Source organism: Diabrotica virgifera, chromosome 2, assembly GCF_917563875.1.
Source record: "Diabrotica virgifera virgifera chromosome 2, PGI_DIABVI_V3a".
NCBI lineage: Eukaryota > Metazoa > Arthropoda > Insecta > Coleoptera > Chrysomelidae > Diabrotica > Diabrotica virgifera.
Window position 1 is genome coordinate 222,465,066 of NC_065444.1, and position 13,387 is coordinate 222,478,452.

Consider the following 13,387-nt stretch of genomic DNA (forward strand, 5'->3'; position numbering starts at 1 on the left):
AAACATGAGCGCGCGAAACTGTTTGAAATATGAATGTTGAAATGAAGAGTGATATCAGCTTTATGATATCATCTTAACTGATATCAAATATTCTATAGAAAATGTAATGTAAAAAGAAAAATCTCATGCATTTTAATGGGTGGGCTGCGCCCACCCATCAAAATCCATGGGTGGGCTCAAGCCCACCCAGCCCACACTGTTCCGACGCCACTGGTTTTAGTTAGTTAGCTTTCAGACTTTGTATAGAAAAGACGAAAATACACCATTCGATCGTTTATCGTGATTTTCATTGTAATCAACACTAAAACCTGAGCTTAACCTTATTTACTTTTATACTGGCGCACAACGTAGTGGCGTTTACTTGAAAATTAGAAAAGTGTGCTTCAGCGATAGTAATTGTTAAATTATTCAGTGTGGACCCTTTACGCAACGGTGTTCAAAAGAAGATCGCTAACTCAAAAGTTGAAAACAATTAAGTGCTTAGCTAATTACTTTTTCATATTCGGACAATAATTCGTTTCGGTATAAAAAACTAGTGGACCTATTGTTTGGTAACAAGTAACAAAGTCGGTAATTATAGTATTGGACATTCGCTTCGGTATATAATTAGTCGACATATTGTTCAAAGTGCTTCAGTTATTCGGACGCTTTTGTCTATTTTTATTATTTATTAGACTGACAATTGACTGCTTTGGTTACGTTTGACTATGTCAAACTCGAAAGTGATTTAGTGCTAGTTGTTCCAAGGATCGTACAGGTGGTGGGCAGAAAGGTGCTGGAGGTATTCTTATCCGAGCGTGGACACAGCTATTTACTGGTAAGTACTTTCCAATTTTGCATGACCAATCATTGGTACAATTTGCGTTCCACGCAAACCTTGAACATTTGAGTGCGATAAAAATTAGTTCTGAGGCGGACTCTGTTTCTTGAAATAGACCTGTGGCAATAAACATTAGAGACATGACTCAAAACGTGGTGTTAATCAACGAACAATTTCAAGAGCTTTTGTCGAGATTGTCGGTACAAAGTGCTCCCGTTTCGCCATCGCCGTCGTCGGTCCAAAGTGGCAACTTGTCGAAATGCCATTCGCGCTTTGATGGACACAAGAGCACCGACGCACAGTGGTTCCAAATGCCGAAAACGTGGTCATGAACCTTTAAAAGCGTATATTGTTTATACATATTGGAATTACTTTCGTTTTTAAGGGTTTTTGGCATCGCTGATTACGAATCTGGCATTATTTTTTCTGAAAAACAAAATGGCGGATCCAACATGTCGGAAAGGAATTGAAAATATAAATCAAAAAGGAACATTTTTTTGTCAAATTTGGTAGGTTAAGGTAGCTGATTACAAATCTAACATTACCTTTTTTTAAACAAAATGGCGGATCCAATATGGACGAAAGAAGTTCGAAAATTTTATTTTAGCCGCATTTTTGTTTAAAATGTTATACTATAAGGGACTTTTGAAACTGCTGATTTCCAATACATTTTCTTTATGAAGTACAATATTCAGAACCTATTACTTATGTACAGCTGCCCATACATACTCAACAATCGCCAGAATCATGTAATATGCGTCATTTCCCACTTTTGTATTCAAACAACTGCCAGCAACGCATAGGCAGTTATAGGCAGCTAAACCAAAGTGATTCTGTATCTCTTTACTATATATTTTAAAATTAATAAACATTAGTCGCCGAATTATGCAGAATTTTGTACTTTTGGAATGCATCTTTACAAATTTTTAATTATTTCAAGTATATTTTCACTATTTATGCATTAACAAATTTAAGGCATTTATTGTTTATAAATGTTGATTTAAGTTACATCTTACATTACTACATACTTAAAAAAGAAAAATCTGCTTTACAGCAATAAAATTGATAAACTACAAAATGTTTTACAGCGTTTTCAATATACGAGTTCGTTTTCACTTTCTCTGCCGGCCAAAATAACCCCGAACATGGTCCACTTGTTCCTGAGTTGTGAACCAGAATACATCCAGTCTGATCCTCATACCTGCGTATTAGGACTCTACGATAGTATGAGAAAACAACTGTAAACATGAAAATCCCTAAATAGGGACTCCTTTTTTCGCCTCATGACCACGTTTTCAGCATTTGGAACCACTGTGCGACGTAAATGCCTTCATTAGCGTTGTAGAAATCTATAAAGATTGCGCATTAGTGTCTGACGAAAATGCTTTCGGGGAATCGCTATGCTTTTTGATTATTTCGCGGCAAAATGGTACCAAGACGTCAAAGATACTATTAAGACATGGAAGGAACTTGTTACTTTGCTGAGAGTTACGTTCGGTCCGAAAAAATCTGCATATCGCGTGTACCCGAGTTATTCGCCGAGGAGCAAGACGAAAAAACGACAGTGGACGTCTTTGTTTGCCGTTGTAGGACTGTTCTTGTGCACTAGAACCAGGCAGCCTTACAGAAAAGATCCAGTTAGATATGGTGTATGGGTTACTACAGTGCCGGCAAAAAAATCTTTACATTGCCAAATAAATCACCAAATTTGAAGACAATTTGCATGCGTTCTGTCTGCGCTTGGAGGGGAGGGTAAGGGAGGGGGGATAGCGTACTGGCGACGGCAATTATCTGTAGTTTACGGACCGCTTGGCTTATTTAGGGTATTCTGCGCGTTTGCACTGTAAACAGTTGGCTTTGTGTGGGTAGTCAGTGTTAAAACTTCTTCTCATCTACTGCGTAAAGTTTGAGATCGTCAAATTCTAAATTGGACTGACAAACATGGGTCAAAAGAGACGAGCCGAACTTTTCAGTTGATAAATAGCTCCTCTTGAAGCACAAATATCACGTGCTACGGTAATTACAGAGTCTATTTTCTCCAGTAATGTTAAAGCACGAACCTTCTCCTCTTTTGTGAGTCTCTTTCGACCCATATTTGTCAGTTTAATTTAGAATTTGACGATCTCAAACTTTACGCGGTAAATGAGAAGAAGTTTAACATTGACTACCCACACAAAGCCAACTGTTTACAGTGGAAACGCGCAGAATACACTAAATAAGCCAAGAGGTCCGTAAACTACAGATAATTGCCGTCGCAAGTACGCTACCCCCCAAGTACGCTACCCCCCCTTCCCTCCCCCCAAGCGTAGACAGAACGCATGCAAATTGTCTTCAAATTTGGTGATTTATTTGGCAATGTAAAGATTTTTTTTGCCGGCACTGTACATAAAAGGATTAGAGAAAAGATTTTTAGAGATTCCGTTTCCACTTTTACGGAGCTGCTTACAGCAGCACGAAAAGTTGAAGATGTATTCGAGAGACCTTGTTCTAACAAGAACGAAGCGACCCACAATCGAGAATCGTTTGAAAAACGGCCGCGATCTAGCTATTGTGGTGCTCCCGGTCATTCTGAGGAAGAGTGTCGAAAATTACGTGATCAACAAGCCACCGATCGACCTACGACTTCGAAAGAAATTGCGAGTTCTTCGCGTATGGACAGTGTTAGTGTCGGAGCAATTACTTCGAATTCGCCGCGCAATAGCCTAAACACCCCGTTAACTTGTTACGGTTGTGGTAAACCGGGATTTATTAGGGTTAACTGCCCAGAGTGTAGTCACACGGAAGCATCCGCGATAGATTTCTCTTCCGTAGATATAGCTCTAGATTATGAACGAGCTCGACCCAACGAAAGAAGATGGAAGAATACCTTCAGAATGGGGGGAGAGCCTGCCGGTTATGCTAATACGGGAAATAGCGCACCAAATTCACTACCACTTTACCGGGTGTCACCTGCCAAGAGAGAAGTGCTTGGGACCGAGTTGGATAGACCCATTAGTGCCGAAAAAGGATGGCGGTACAAGACTTTGCGTAGACTATCAATGTTTAAACGCCGTAACTAGTGGCTCGTATCCGTTATATGACTTGCGATCGGAGTATCAGCAAGTGAAAGTCGTGGAAGTTGATCCGGGAAAAACTGCAGTGATATCGGAACGGTTACCCTCCTCTAACGAGTTCGAGGCCAAGGGGGAGACTGTAACAAACTAACTCCTTACGCTGCGCCCCTAGAGGGCGCATTTAATATTTCGGCCGTCGAGATCCAACATATGGGCTTTCAAGGGTCCAGTACTTTGTGAAGTTACATACGTAATATATCGTGTGTCTACTGTGTGTGGTCTACTCTGACCGTAGTTCATGTTTTTAATATTTAGCAGATGCGAAAAGGGACAGAGACAATGTTATTTGGCGTCTGTTTTAGTTAGTTAGCTTTCAGACTTTGCATAGAAAAGACGAAAATATACCATTCGATCGTTTATCGTGATTTTCATTGTAATCAACCCTAAAACCTGAGTTTAATTACCTTATTTACCTTTATAATAAATTTTAAAATCATGTACATATGTAAGGTTAAGGCAGAAACGCATTAGAGAATCGCGGACGCGACTCGTCACGAACAAGCCAGTGAAAAATTCACTTGAGATTCTCAATAAAAATTCCTCGTCGCGTCCGTGACTTCCAAATGCGTTCATGAAGATTAAAATAAACGTAAAGAATCTCAGCTAGACTAGTTCGCGACGAGTTGAGTCGCGTCCGTGACTTTCTAATACGTTTCTGTCTTTATTCGTCTTCCGATGTTGTATGTCGTGTTTTTCTTAATCTCAGCTATTATCTTCATTTGGATTTTTATTATCACTCACTTACTCTTACCTCTTTTCCATATTATCACATTTCTCTTATCACACAACGAATTATTTATTATTTTTATTAGTTCTACTCCTTTTCTGAGTATTGGGAACGAATGTTTGTTGGAATTTTACCGTGCTGGACAGGCGGGTAGTGAGATGCAACCTGATAGATCTCACTCAGCCTTGTTAGCTCCGGCAATTCGTTGGCTTGCAAATTTTAGAAGCCACTAATGTAACCAGAAGATTAGTTCTAATAAAGTTAATATTAAAAGTAAAATTTTCGTTGATAAATAATAAAGCATTTATATAAAATAAAATTTGAAACTTACGCCTCTCTTATTATGGTTGTGTGGGCATTAAAAGGTCGTCGATCACTCTCAAAAAAATCGTTATAGTTTCCACCGCCAGTATTTCCATACTGATTCCCTTGACCATAAGGCGTGTACTCATTTCCTCTGTTATTAAAATCGTTTCGTCCTCTATTGAAAGAACCGCCTTGCCCCCTATTTCCATCTCCATACGGGTCTCTGCTTCCATACGGATCAAGAGAATCTTGGGGATTACTTTGACCATACGGATTATCCGGATCTTGACTACTATAAGGATTTAAATCTCCGTATCTACTCGTCGTTGATGATACTCCATTTGCGTCAAATTGAGTATACGGGTTTTCTGGTACACTAACTTGTTGTGCTTTTACGTGGTATATGACTAGACATATCGCCAAAAATATTTTTAATTTCATCTTCATAAAACCTGCAACAAAAAATAAATTTGTAAATTTCCATGAATTCGCATAGACATTTATATGATAGACAAGATGATAATATAATGACTAAAATTCTTAAATAGTTATTTATTTATAAGGTAGGCTATTTAGGTCTAGGACTTGAGTAAGATTTGTATTAAAATAATAGCTAATTACTATTTACATAATATTTTAGCTAGTACATCTACAATAATATTAAGTAAATATGTACTACGTAATTTCTATAAGACCATGGACAAGCAAGTGCAAAGTAATTTACATACCAGTACGAGATAAAATATCTATGTATTGTTATATAATTTTATGAGAAAAATTTAGAAAATTAATTTATGTCAGAGACCACGAGATCATAGATTTTCATCGCTCTGTTGACAAAAATTGTAAATAGTATAATGTAGTTAGTAAACAGTGTTTCGCGGAAAGTGAAAATCGTTAGTGATTTGTTAATGGTTCTCTGAACGGACTTATACATTTATGCGGTAGGATTAGAAAGTACATTTATTTCGCTTAGAAGTAACAATAGGACGTTTACAAATTATTCTTAGAAGGAGAGACGATAAATACCATGGTTGAGTTTTAGAATAAAAGGTTTTTTGTTTAGCATGTAGAAAAACAAGAGTAATTTTGGTGTCTCCTGGAATTTGATAAAACGGAAAAGTTGTATACAAAAATAATCTGTTCTTGAGAAATGAAAGTATGAATGTAATGTGTAGAGAGGATGTTTTGTGATAGGCGAGGAAGACGGATGGAAGGGGAAGAGAGTGTTAAGTCTGATTTTGAGGAGAAAATGTTTCACTGTGTAATGAATATCTGAAGAGAGCAGTCCAGTTTTTGAAAAGTAAGAAGTCGGTGTAAAGTGGTGAAGTTGGCGTCCGTGTAAGTAGAATCGTGTTGAAACGAAATCGTTGATCGAGTTGAGAAGTTAAATCTCCTTGTGTCCGAAGAGATTCCTGTTTCTGTCTAGAACGAGTAGCCGGTTGGTATCAATTTGCACAAGATATCGAGCAGAGAGAAAACTGAGGAGAGATTTCGAGTGAGTCTTGTTGTTTATTTGTGAAGCAGTTTGGACGAGAAGGATCTTTCGCAACATCCTAGGAGCACGTGTGGGAGAATCGAGGACTACACAATCCATGACAAAAAGTAAAGAAGAAAAAAAAAGGTTAGTCAGATTATTTGTGAAACGGAGAGAGTTGTTTTATATCACATACCATATTTGTTTATTTTTGTATTGAACAGTTCTATAGCATAATTTAGTTGTTCCAAAATTCAAAGAAGAAATAAGTAATCAATTCAAAAGGGGAAAAGTAATTTTTTTTTAATAGTAAGAACAGTCTAACGAATTATTTAAATGAAAATTTTGTTAAAAAAAGGAGATAGCAGAATTAAAGCTTAATTTATCAGATAAGAAATAGTTGCAACAAAATTGAGTTTTAGCATACATTTAAATCTTATATTTATGGTATATTGCAGGGGTGGCCAAGCTGCTTGATAATCCGAGCCATTTTTCAAAATTTGACAGTTTTCTCGAGCCACAATTAAACAATTTTATTTAAAAAGTGTAAAAAGGATATTAAATTTTTTTCTCAGTGTTTGTACTAATTACACACACTGTAAAGTGAAATAAAATGGTTAATATCGTTGTTTCAAATATGCAAATAATTCTACAAGCAGCTTTAACCGTCTCTCAAAGACACTGTCTTTAACACTCTGTCTTTCTCTGATCTTACCACATGACCTGCCAATTTTATCTTAGCTTTTATATATCTGGTGATGTTTTCAGTAGAATACACTGTCACCAATTCAGCTTTGCGGCGCCTTCTCCACTCTCCTGTCAATTCATCTCTTTGAAGGCCAAATATCATTCTGAGAACTTATCTTAATTTAGATTGCCTTTTTAGCAGGTTAGATCTTAATAATGATGATAGGGAGTATAATGCTCTATTCCACGCAGCTATCCATGCTCACATCTCTTTTCATATGCGGTTGTCATCTATGATTACCGCCTCTAAATATTTAAACTGTTTTACAACTTCGAAGTTGTGGTCATTAATAGATATGTTCCGCCAACTCTTGGTCTTGGATTTTTGGTTACTAGCATGTATTTCGTCGTCTATTAATTTATTCGAAGACGTTTGAAGTAAGTTGTGAAAACATCTCTCTCACGACTGATGAGCGACTGCACCTAGATCATCAGCAAAGGTCAACAATAGTTTTGATCCTCGATTCGCAAATCCCCCTGGCATCTGAGATGATCTTTTACTTATTACATTTTCCAAGGCCAAATGGAATAGCAAGGGCGATAAGGGATGTCCGTGTCTAAGTCCTTATGTTATACTTAGTCTTTTGTACATATTTGTTGTCAGTAATTTAAGACATTTTGAAAAACAAAAATTAAAAGTAATTCAGGTATATTTATTGAGAGCCACAAATAATCCTTCAAAGAGCCACATGTGGCTCGCGAGCCACAGTTTGGCCACCCCTGGTATATTGGATAAATAAATAATATTTATAGAATTTATATGACATTGAGTATATTTATTTTCCCTGTTTTGTCCTGGATGAAGTAAGCAACTAGAGATACTAGAAGCCACAAACCAAAGGTAATGAATGCATTAAAATAAAATAGCCCTGAGAATAAATTTTATTAGAAAGTTTAATTTGATTTTGGTTTTGTTTTCCATAAGTAGTAATTAATTAATTAATCAAAATAAGAATATGCTGATCAATGTCATAACAGAGAGAAAATACAGAGCATAACAGTATAGTATTTATAAAGTCAGTAGGAACACCCAAATAAACTGATTGACGGTAAATATTAAAAGAACACATATTACGAGACATAGGCTCATCATTTATTTTTTGTATTCAAGTATATATTAATGAGGAACAGAATAATCACAATTTTAATGTACGTAAAATAATCATAAAGTACATAGTGTATAAAACAGTTGTCGACATGTCATATTTGACAACAAAAATAAAAAATACTAAACAAATGAAGACCTGAAATGGCAATAGATGTAAGTGCCACTTTTTACAAATGAAGACCTGAAATCCTAATAGATCTGTCCCACTTTTATTGTTGCTAAGTGATCTATGCCTATGCCAATGCACTACTAAAAAATCTGTTGGAATTTTTTGTAGGCGTTTGGAAAGTGTTTGGCACATAGATCTTTTAGCAGTGCATTGGCATAGAGACATAGATCACTTAGGAACAATAAAAGAATATTTGTAAAAAGTGGCACTTAGATCTATTAGCATTTCAGGTCTTCAAATAGCCTTTTATTGTTGTTAAGTGATCTATGTACCTACACCAATGCACTGCTAAAAGATCTACAGGTTGGGCGTCACCGGGCAGTACCTACTGTACAATCTACCTACAAACAAGAGAATTTAAGCATTTTCGATTAAAATCGTTTTTTTTTATTTAAACAATTATTACTAAACTTAAAAAAAATTATTGACTATTCGTGTAGTGTTCCCGCGAATGCATATGTCTGCAAATTTTCATTCATTTGCATTGAAGAAAAGGCAGTCAAATTAACGTCAACAGATTTGACCCAAACGATTGAACTAGAGAAAAGCGTTTAAAAATGTTTCGAATAAAAATTACTTTTTTTTTCGTGAGGAATCCAAATCTGCAATAAAACATGGGGATTCCTATTTAAAATTTTAAAGTTACCCCTTACCCCACCTCCAGGGGTGGAATGGAGGGTGGTTGATGTTATTCGATAGGTTCTTGAAAAATATTAAACACGTATTTTTTGATTTTTTATTTGGAAGTGTATTTCTCGAGATATTAGACCGTTTCTATAATTTACCTACGGTATCAATATAAATCGTTTTTTTCGATTATAGCGCCATCTATCCAATTCGAAAAAATGTCTCGAATAAAAATTGTTTATTTTTACGTAAGCAATCTAAGTCTGCAATAAAAAATGGGGTTTCCATTTAAGATTTTAAAGTTACCCCCCACCCACCTCCGAGGGTGGAGTGGGGGATCGTGTTTAGCGTCGTTCAATAGATTTTTGAAATACTGAACACGTATTTTTCAGTTTTTCGATCCGATGTTTATTTTGCGAATTATTCTTTTGGGACATCCTGGATATATATGTTACAGACAATAACGTAAATCCGGTCAATAACGTTATTAATCGGTCAATATCGACAATGTAATATAATGTTTATTGACTGATTTTGATTGATATATAAAATTAAACTCCAGGCGACGAGTTCCACCCGGGGCACCAGTTACCTCGGAGACCATCGCCGTCATGAAATTCGTGTCCAGCGACCTCCAAAACCCGTAAGTATAAAAATTGAACTCATTTGAAAATGCATTTTCTTATGCACAAAATTTTTTGCCGGAGATCAATTTAGTTCACAAACTTTCCTGGCACTCTCCTGAATCGAATGCAAAAAAGTTGCATGACGATTCACCTTACTGCACAAAATTTCTAGGTTTAATGCTAGGTGCCTCGCCTAATTATATTGCTAATAAAATAACTACCAAACCCAGTTTGTATACTTATGACATTTTTTAACCAACATTTATTTTGTTATCCGCAACTACGCTATCAGTAATTACATTAATGTAATTATTTCTGTTGATAACACAAAAAACTTTTATTTGTGTACTCATTTCATTATAATCTATAAACACAAATGCATTTTGTAACACCAATCGAGTATTGAATAGTGTTTCGAAAATAACTAACAGATTAGTAAATACAATGTAAAACAAAAACATAACTTCCCGTTTAAAATTTAGGCGTGTAATTCCTTATTGTTCTAACCTATATACAATTTAAAATAGTATTCAAAATAAGATGGTAGAAAGTAATGGTTTACTTTAGTTTTAGAATACAGCTATCCAGTAACTTATTTTTTAAACTAATAATTTCAAATGTAGGTTAAATTAAATTGATTTTGAACTATCTATCTTTTTTTTTCAGTTTTGTTATATCTAGAAATGATTCGAATATAATTATGATAAAGATCTGGAACTTTTACAAGATCTATATTGGAATCAAGAAGCTTTTATTCTGGTAGACGGCAAAGAAACAGACAAAATTTGCATTCAAAGAGGTGTCAGACTTGGGTTGTGTGTTATCCTAAACTTTATTATTTAAGGTTATGGGTACATAATTCGCAAATATTTTACGGCTCTCCCTACTTTTTCTGTCTTTACACGACAAATTACGTGTAGTAAAATTCACACTGGTATGGATATGTAAACATTACTAGAATGTCATTCTACTTGAAAATGTCATCATTAACTTAAAGAGATGGCTTTTGAATGTTCTTGGATAACTGCTATTTGTATAATTGCAAATTATTAATTCAGTTAATAAATGTGATAATTTTTTCACTAACTATGTATTCAGTGATTGTAGGTAATAATTTATATGTAGGTACCTACAACTAAAACTAATACTCAATCGAGAAAAGAGGAAAAGTGTTAATAGACCAGTAAGGATCTGTTTTTAGGTGGATGTGAGAGGTGGCATTTAGATTTTTACGGATAAAGTTAGGTGATAACTTCGTTAATAATAATTGATTTATGCTCCTTCTCAAATATGCCCGGAACATTAATAAAAAAAAAAAATATTAAAAAATTTCAAAAAATATCGTTTTTTTTCTACTTTTTTTGCTTATAACTTAAAAACTATTCATTTTAGTAAAAAGTTCTATAGGAATAAAACAAAGATAATTAAATTTTATATCAGATGCGATTGGTTAAAAATGTTTTAATTTATCACCCTTGCTTCAAAATAGCAATAAATATAAAATAAGGGGGCAAAACAAGCCTGTCTTAATCAATTATTTTCCATCACTTAGGCTACACTTGCAACCTTCCTAATTCGCTTAGAAAATTTTTGTAATGTGCTAAAACCGTACACCAAATTTCATTAAAATTGACTTACTAGATTTTGCATAATCATTTTGCAATCTAAACTTTTTTAAAAAATAAAAATTTTTTAAAATCTTGCACAACAAAAACTAGAACATACAAAGATTTGTCAATTTTTTTACACATAAAGAAGTACTCCACCTATCAAATCCACTTTACAGAATTGAAATCGGATTATTTAAGCAGCCTCAGCAATGTTTTAAACTTATAAACAATTTTTTGGCTTATAAACAAATTAGTGCTGTGGCCAGGAGGGGGTGCTACGGGCTCCTTTATTTAGATGGACTTATCCAAGTTTTTTTATGTATTTTGAGAACAAAGAACTTGAGGAATTACATAAAATCGATTTTTCGCAAAATAGAACATTTTTTTTGTATTTCTTGGGTAATTCTAAGCAAAAAATGTTCTTACAAGTTTTTTCGTAGGATGCATAGTTTTCGAGATAAACGCAGTGGAACTTTCAAAAAATCGAGAAATTGCAATTTTTGAACGCAAATAAGGTTTGATTAAAAAATAAAATACCAATTCTGCTGACAGCATTTGAAAGTTTAAGTCAAATTATACCGGTTTTAATTATTTGCATTGCTAAAAATTAATTTTTTTATTATTAAACAAAGCTATTTGTTTATAAGTCAAAAAATTGTTTATAAATTTAAAACATTGCTGGGGCCCCTTAAATAATCCGATTTTAATACTGTAAAGTGTATTAGGTAGGTAGAGTACCTCTTTATACAGAGAGGGGCTAAATTATGGAATAAATTAATTTTATCTAAAATTGACCACTTTGGAGAAAAATCGCGAAACAGGTCGATTTTTATTTTTAAATTACAATTTTTTTGCATATATTTCATACTAGTGACGTCATCCATCTGGGCGTGATGACTAGCGTTACCAGGTGTCCCGATTTGCGCGAGACGTCCCGATTTTAAGGGGTCTGGAGACGCGTACCGATTTGTACCTGATCGGGACACTAAATGTCCCGATTTTCACCCACGAAAACCAATTTCAGGAGGACTTACAGTGAATTTTATAACTATGTTATAAAAACAATGAATTCAAAAAAGCGGCAAAGTCGAATGAAAAATATAATTTTAATAAAAAATAAATAATTTACTTAATCTACGTTTTTTTTTGTAATTTCGTCTGATTATTATTATTATGTAGGATTAAATACAGATTATAGAAACACCTTGTAGTCCAGTAAATGAACTGGAAATACGGCGATACCATGTAATTTTCAGGATCAATTCCGAATTGCATAAAAATTTGGACGGCTTATGCCGTTGGTTGCTTTTACTCGGGAGGTGGCAGTCACACCCTACTTGGGGGGTGAAAAACGGAAAACGGATAAATTGACTAATTCTAAGCAATTTTAGTTCTATAGGATTTTAACTTAGTTAATACTTTTCGAGTTATTTACGATTGAAAATGTTTATTTTTCGACAAAAAAAAACACGTTTTCAGACGATTTTCACAAATAACTCAAAAAGTAAGTATTTGGTCGAAAAAAATATTCTTAGCAAAAATGTAGCATAATATAAAAAAATTAAAAAAATTGTGAAGTCTATAGACCCAGCAAATGCCATGAAAAATACGTTCTTATTCGTCAAATTCCAAATCAAATATTTCAACGTGAAATAACCAAGAAATGAAGCACTTTTCGGGAAACCCCAATTAAAACTTTTTTATTAAAGCTTTATTTTTATGTTTTAAAAAAGTTTCTTGCATCAAAACTAAGAGGGTTATGCTCAAAACCAAGTTGACTCCTTTTTTTTTTGGTAAAAAAAATCGTGAAAATCTCACCCTACTTAGCACCCCAAATGAAATTAATCGTTACCGCTTTACAAACAATTTAATTTACTTATGTATTTTTTCATGATTGAAAGGGCCTGAACGAGTCACTAATCACGAGTGTATGCAAAATATGAACAGCCATATTTGAACCAATTTTGGTCTAACAGGAAAACAAAATTAATCATATCATATTTATAAAAGTAAAACCTACCTACTTTTTACTCCTTGAGATTTTTAGTATCCCTAAT

At 34.4% G+C, this 13,387-nt stretch overlaps 1 protein-coding gene across 1 annotated transcript in view; it reads right to left on the minus strand.

Moving 5' to 3' along the window:
* LOC126880402 (alpha-2-macroglobulin) overlaps positions 1–13,387 on the minus strand; it is a 175,645-nt gene that overhangs the window by 103,348 nt on the left and 58,910 nt on the right. The window contains exon 2 of the mRNA XM_050644239.1: positions 4,992–5,418. Coding sequence (XP_050500196.1) covers positions 4,992–5,413 — 422 coding nt within the window. The 5' untranslated portion in view covers positions 5,414–5,418. The remainder of the gene's footprint in view (positions 1–4,991; positions 5,419–13,387) is intronic.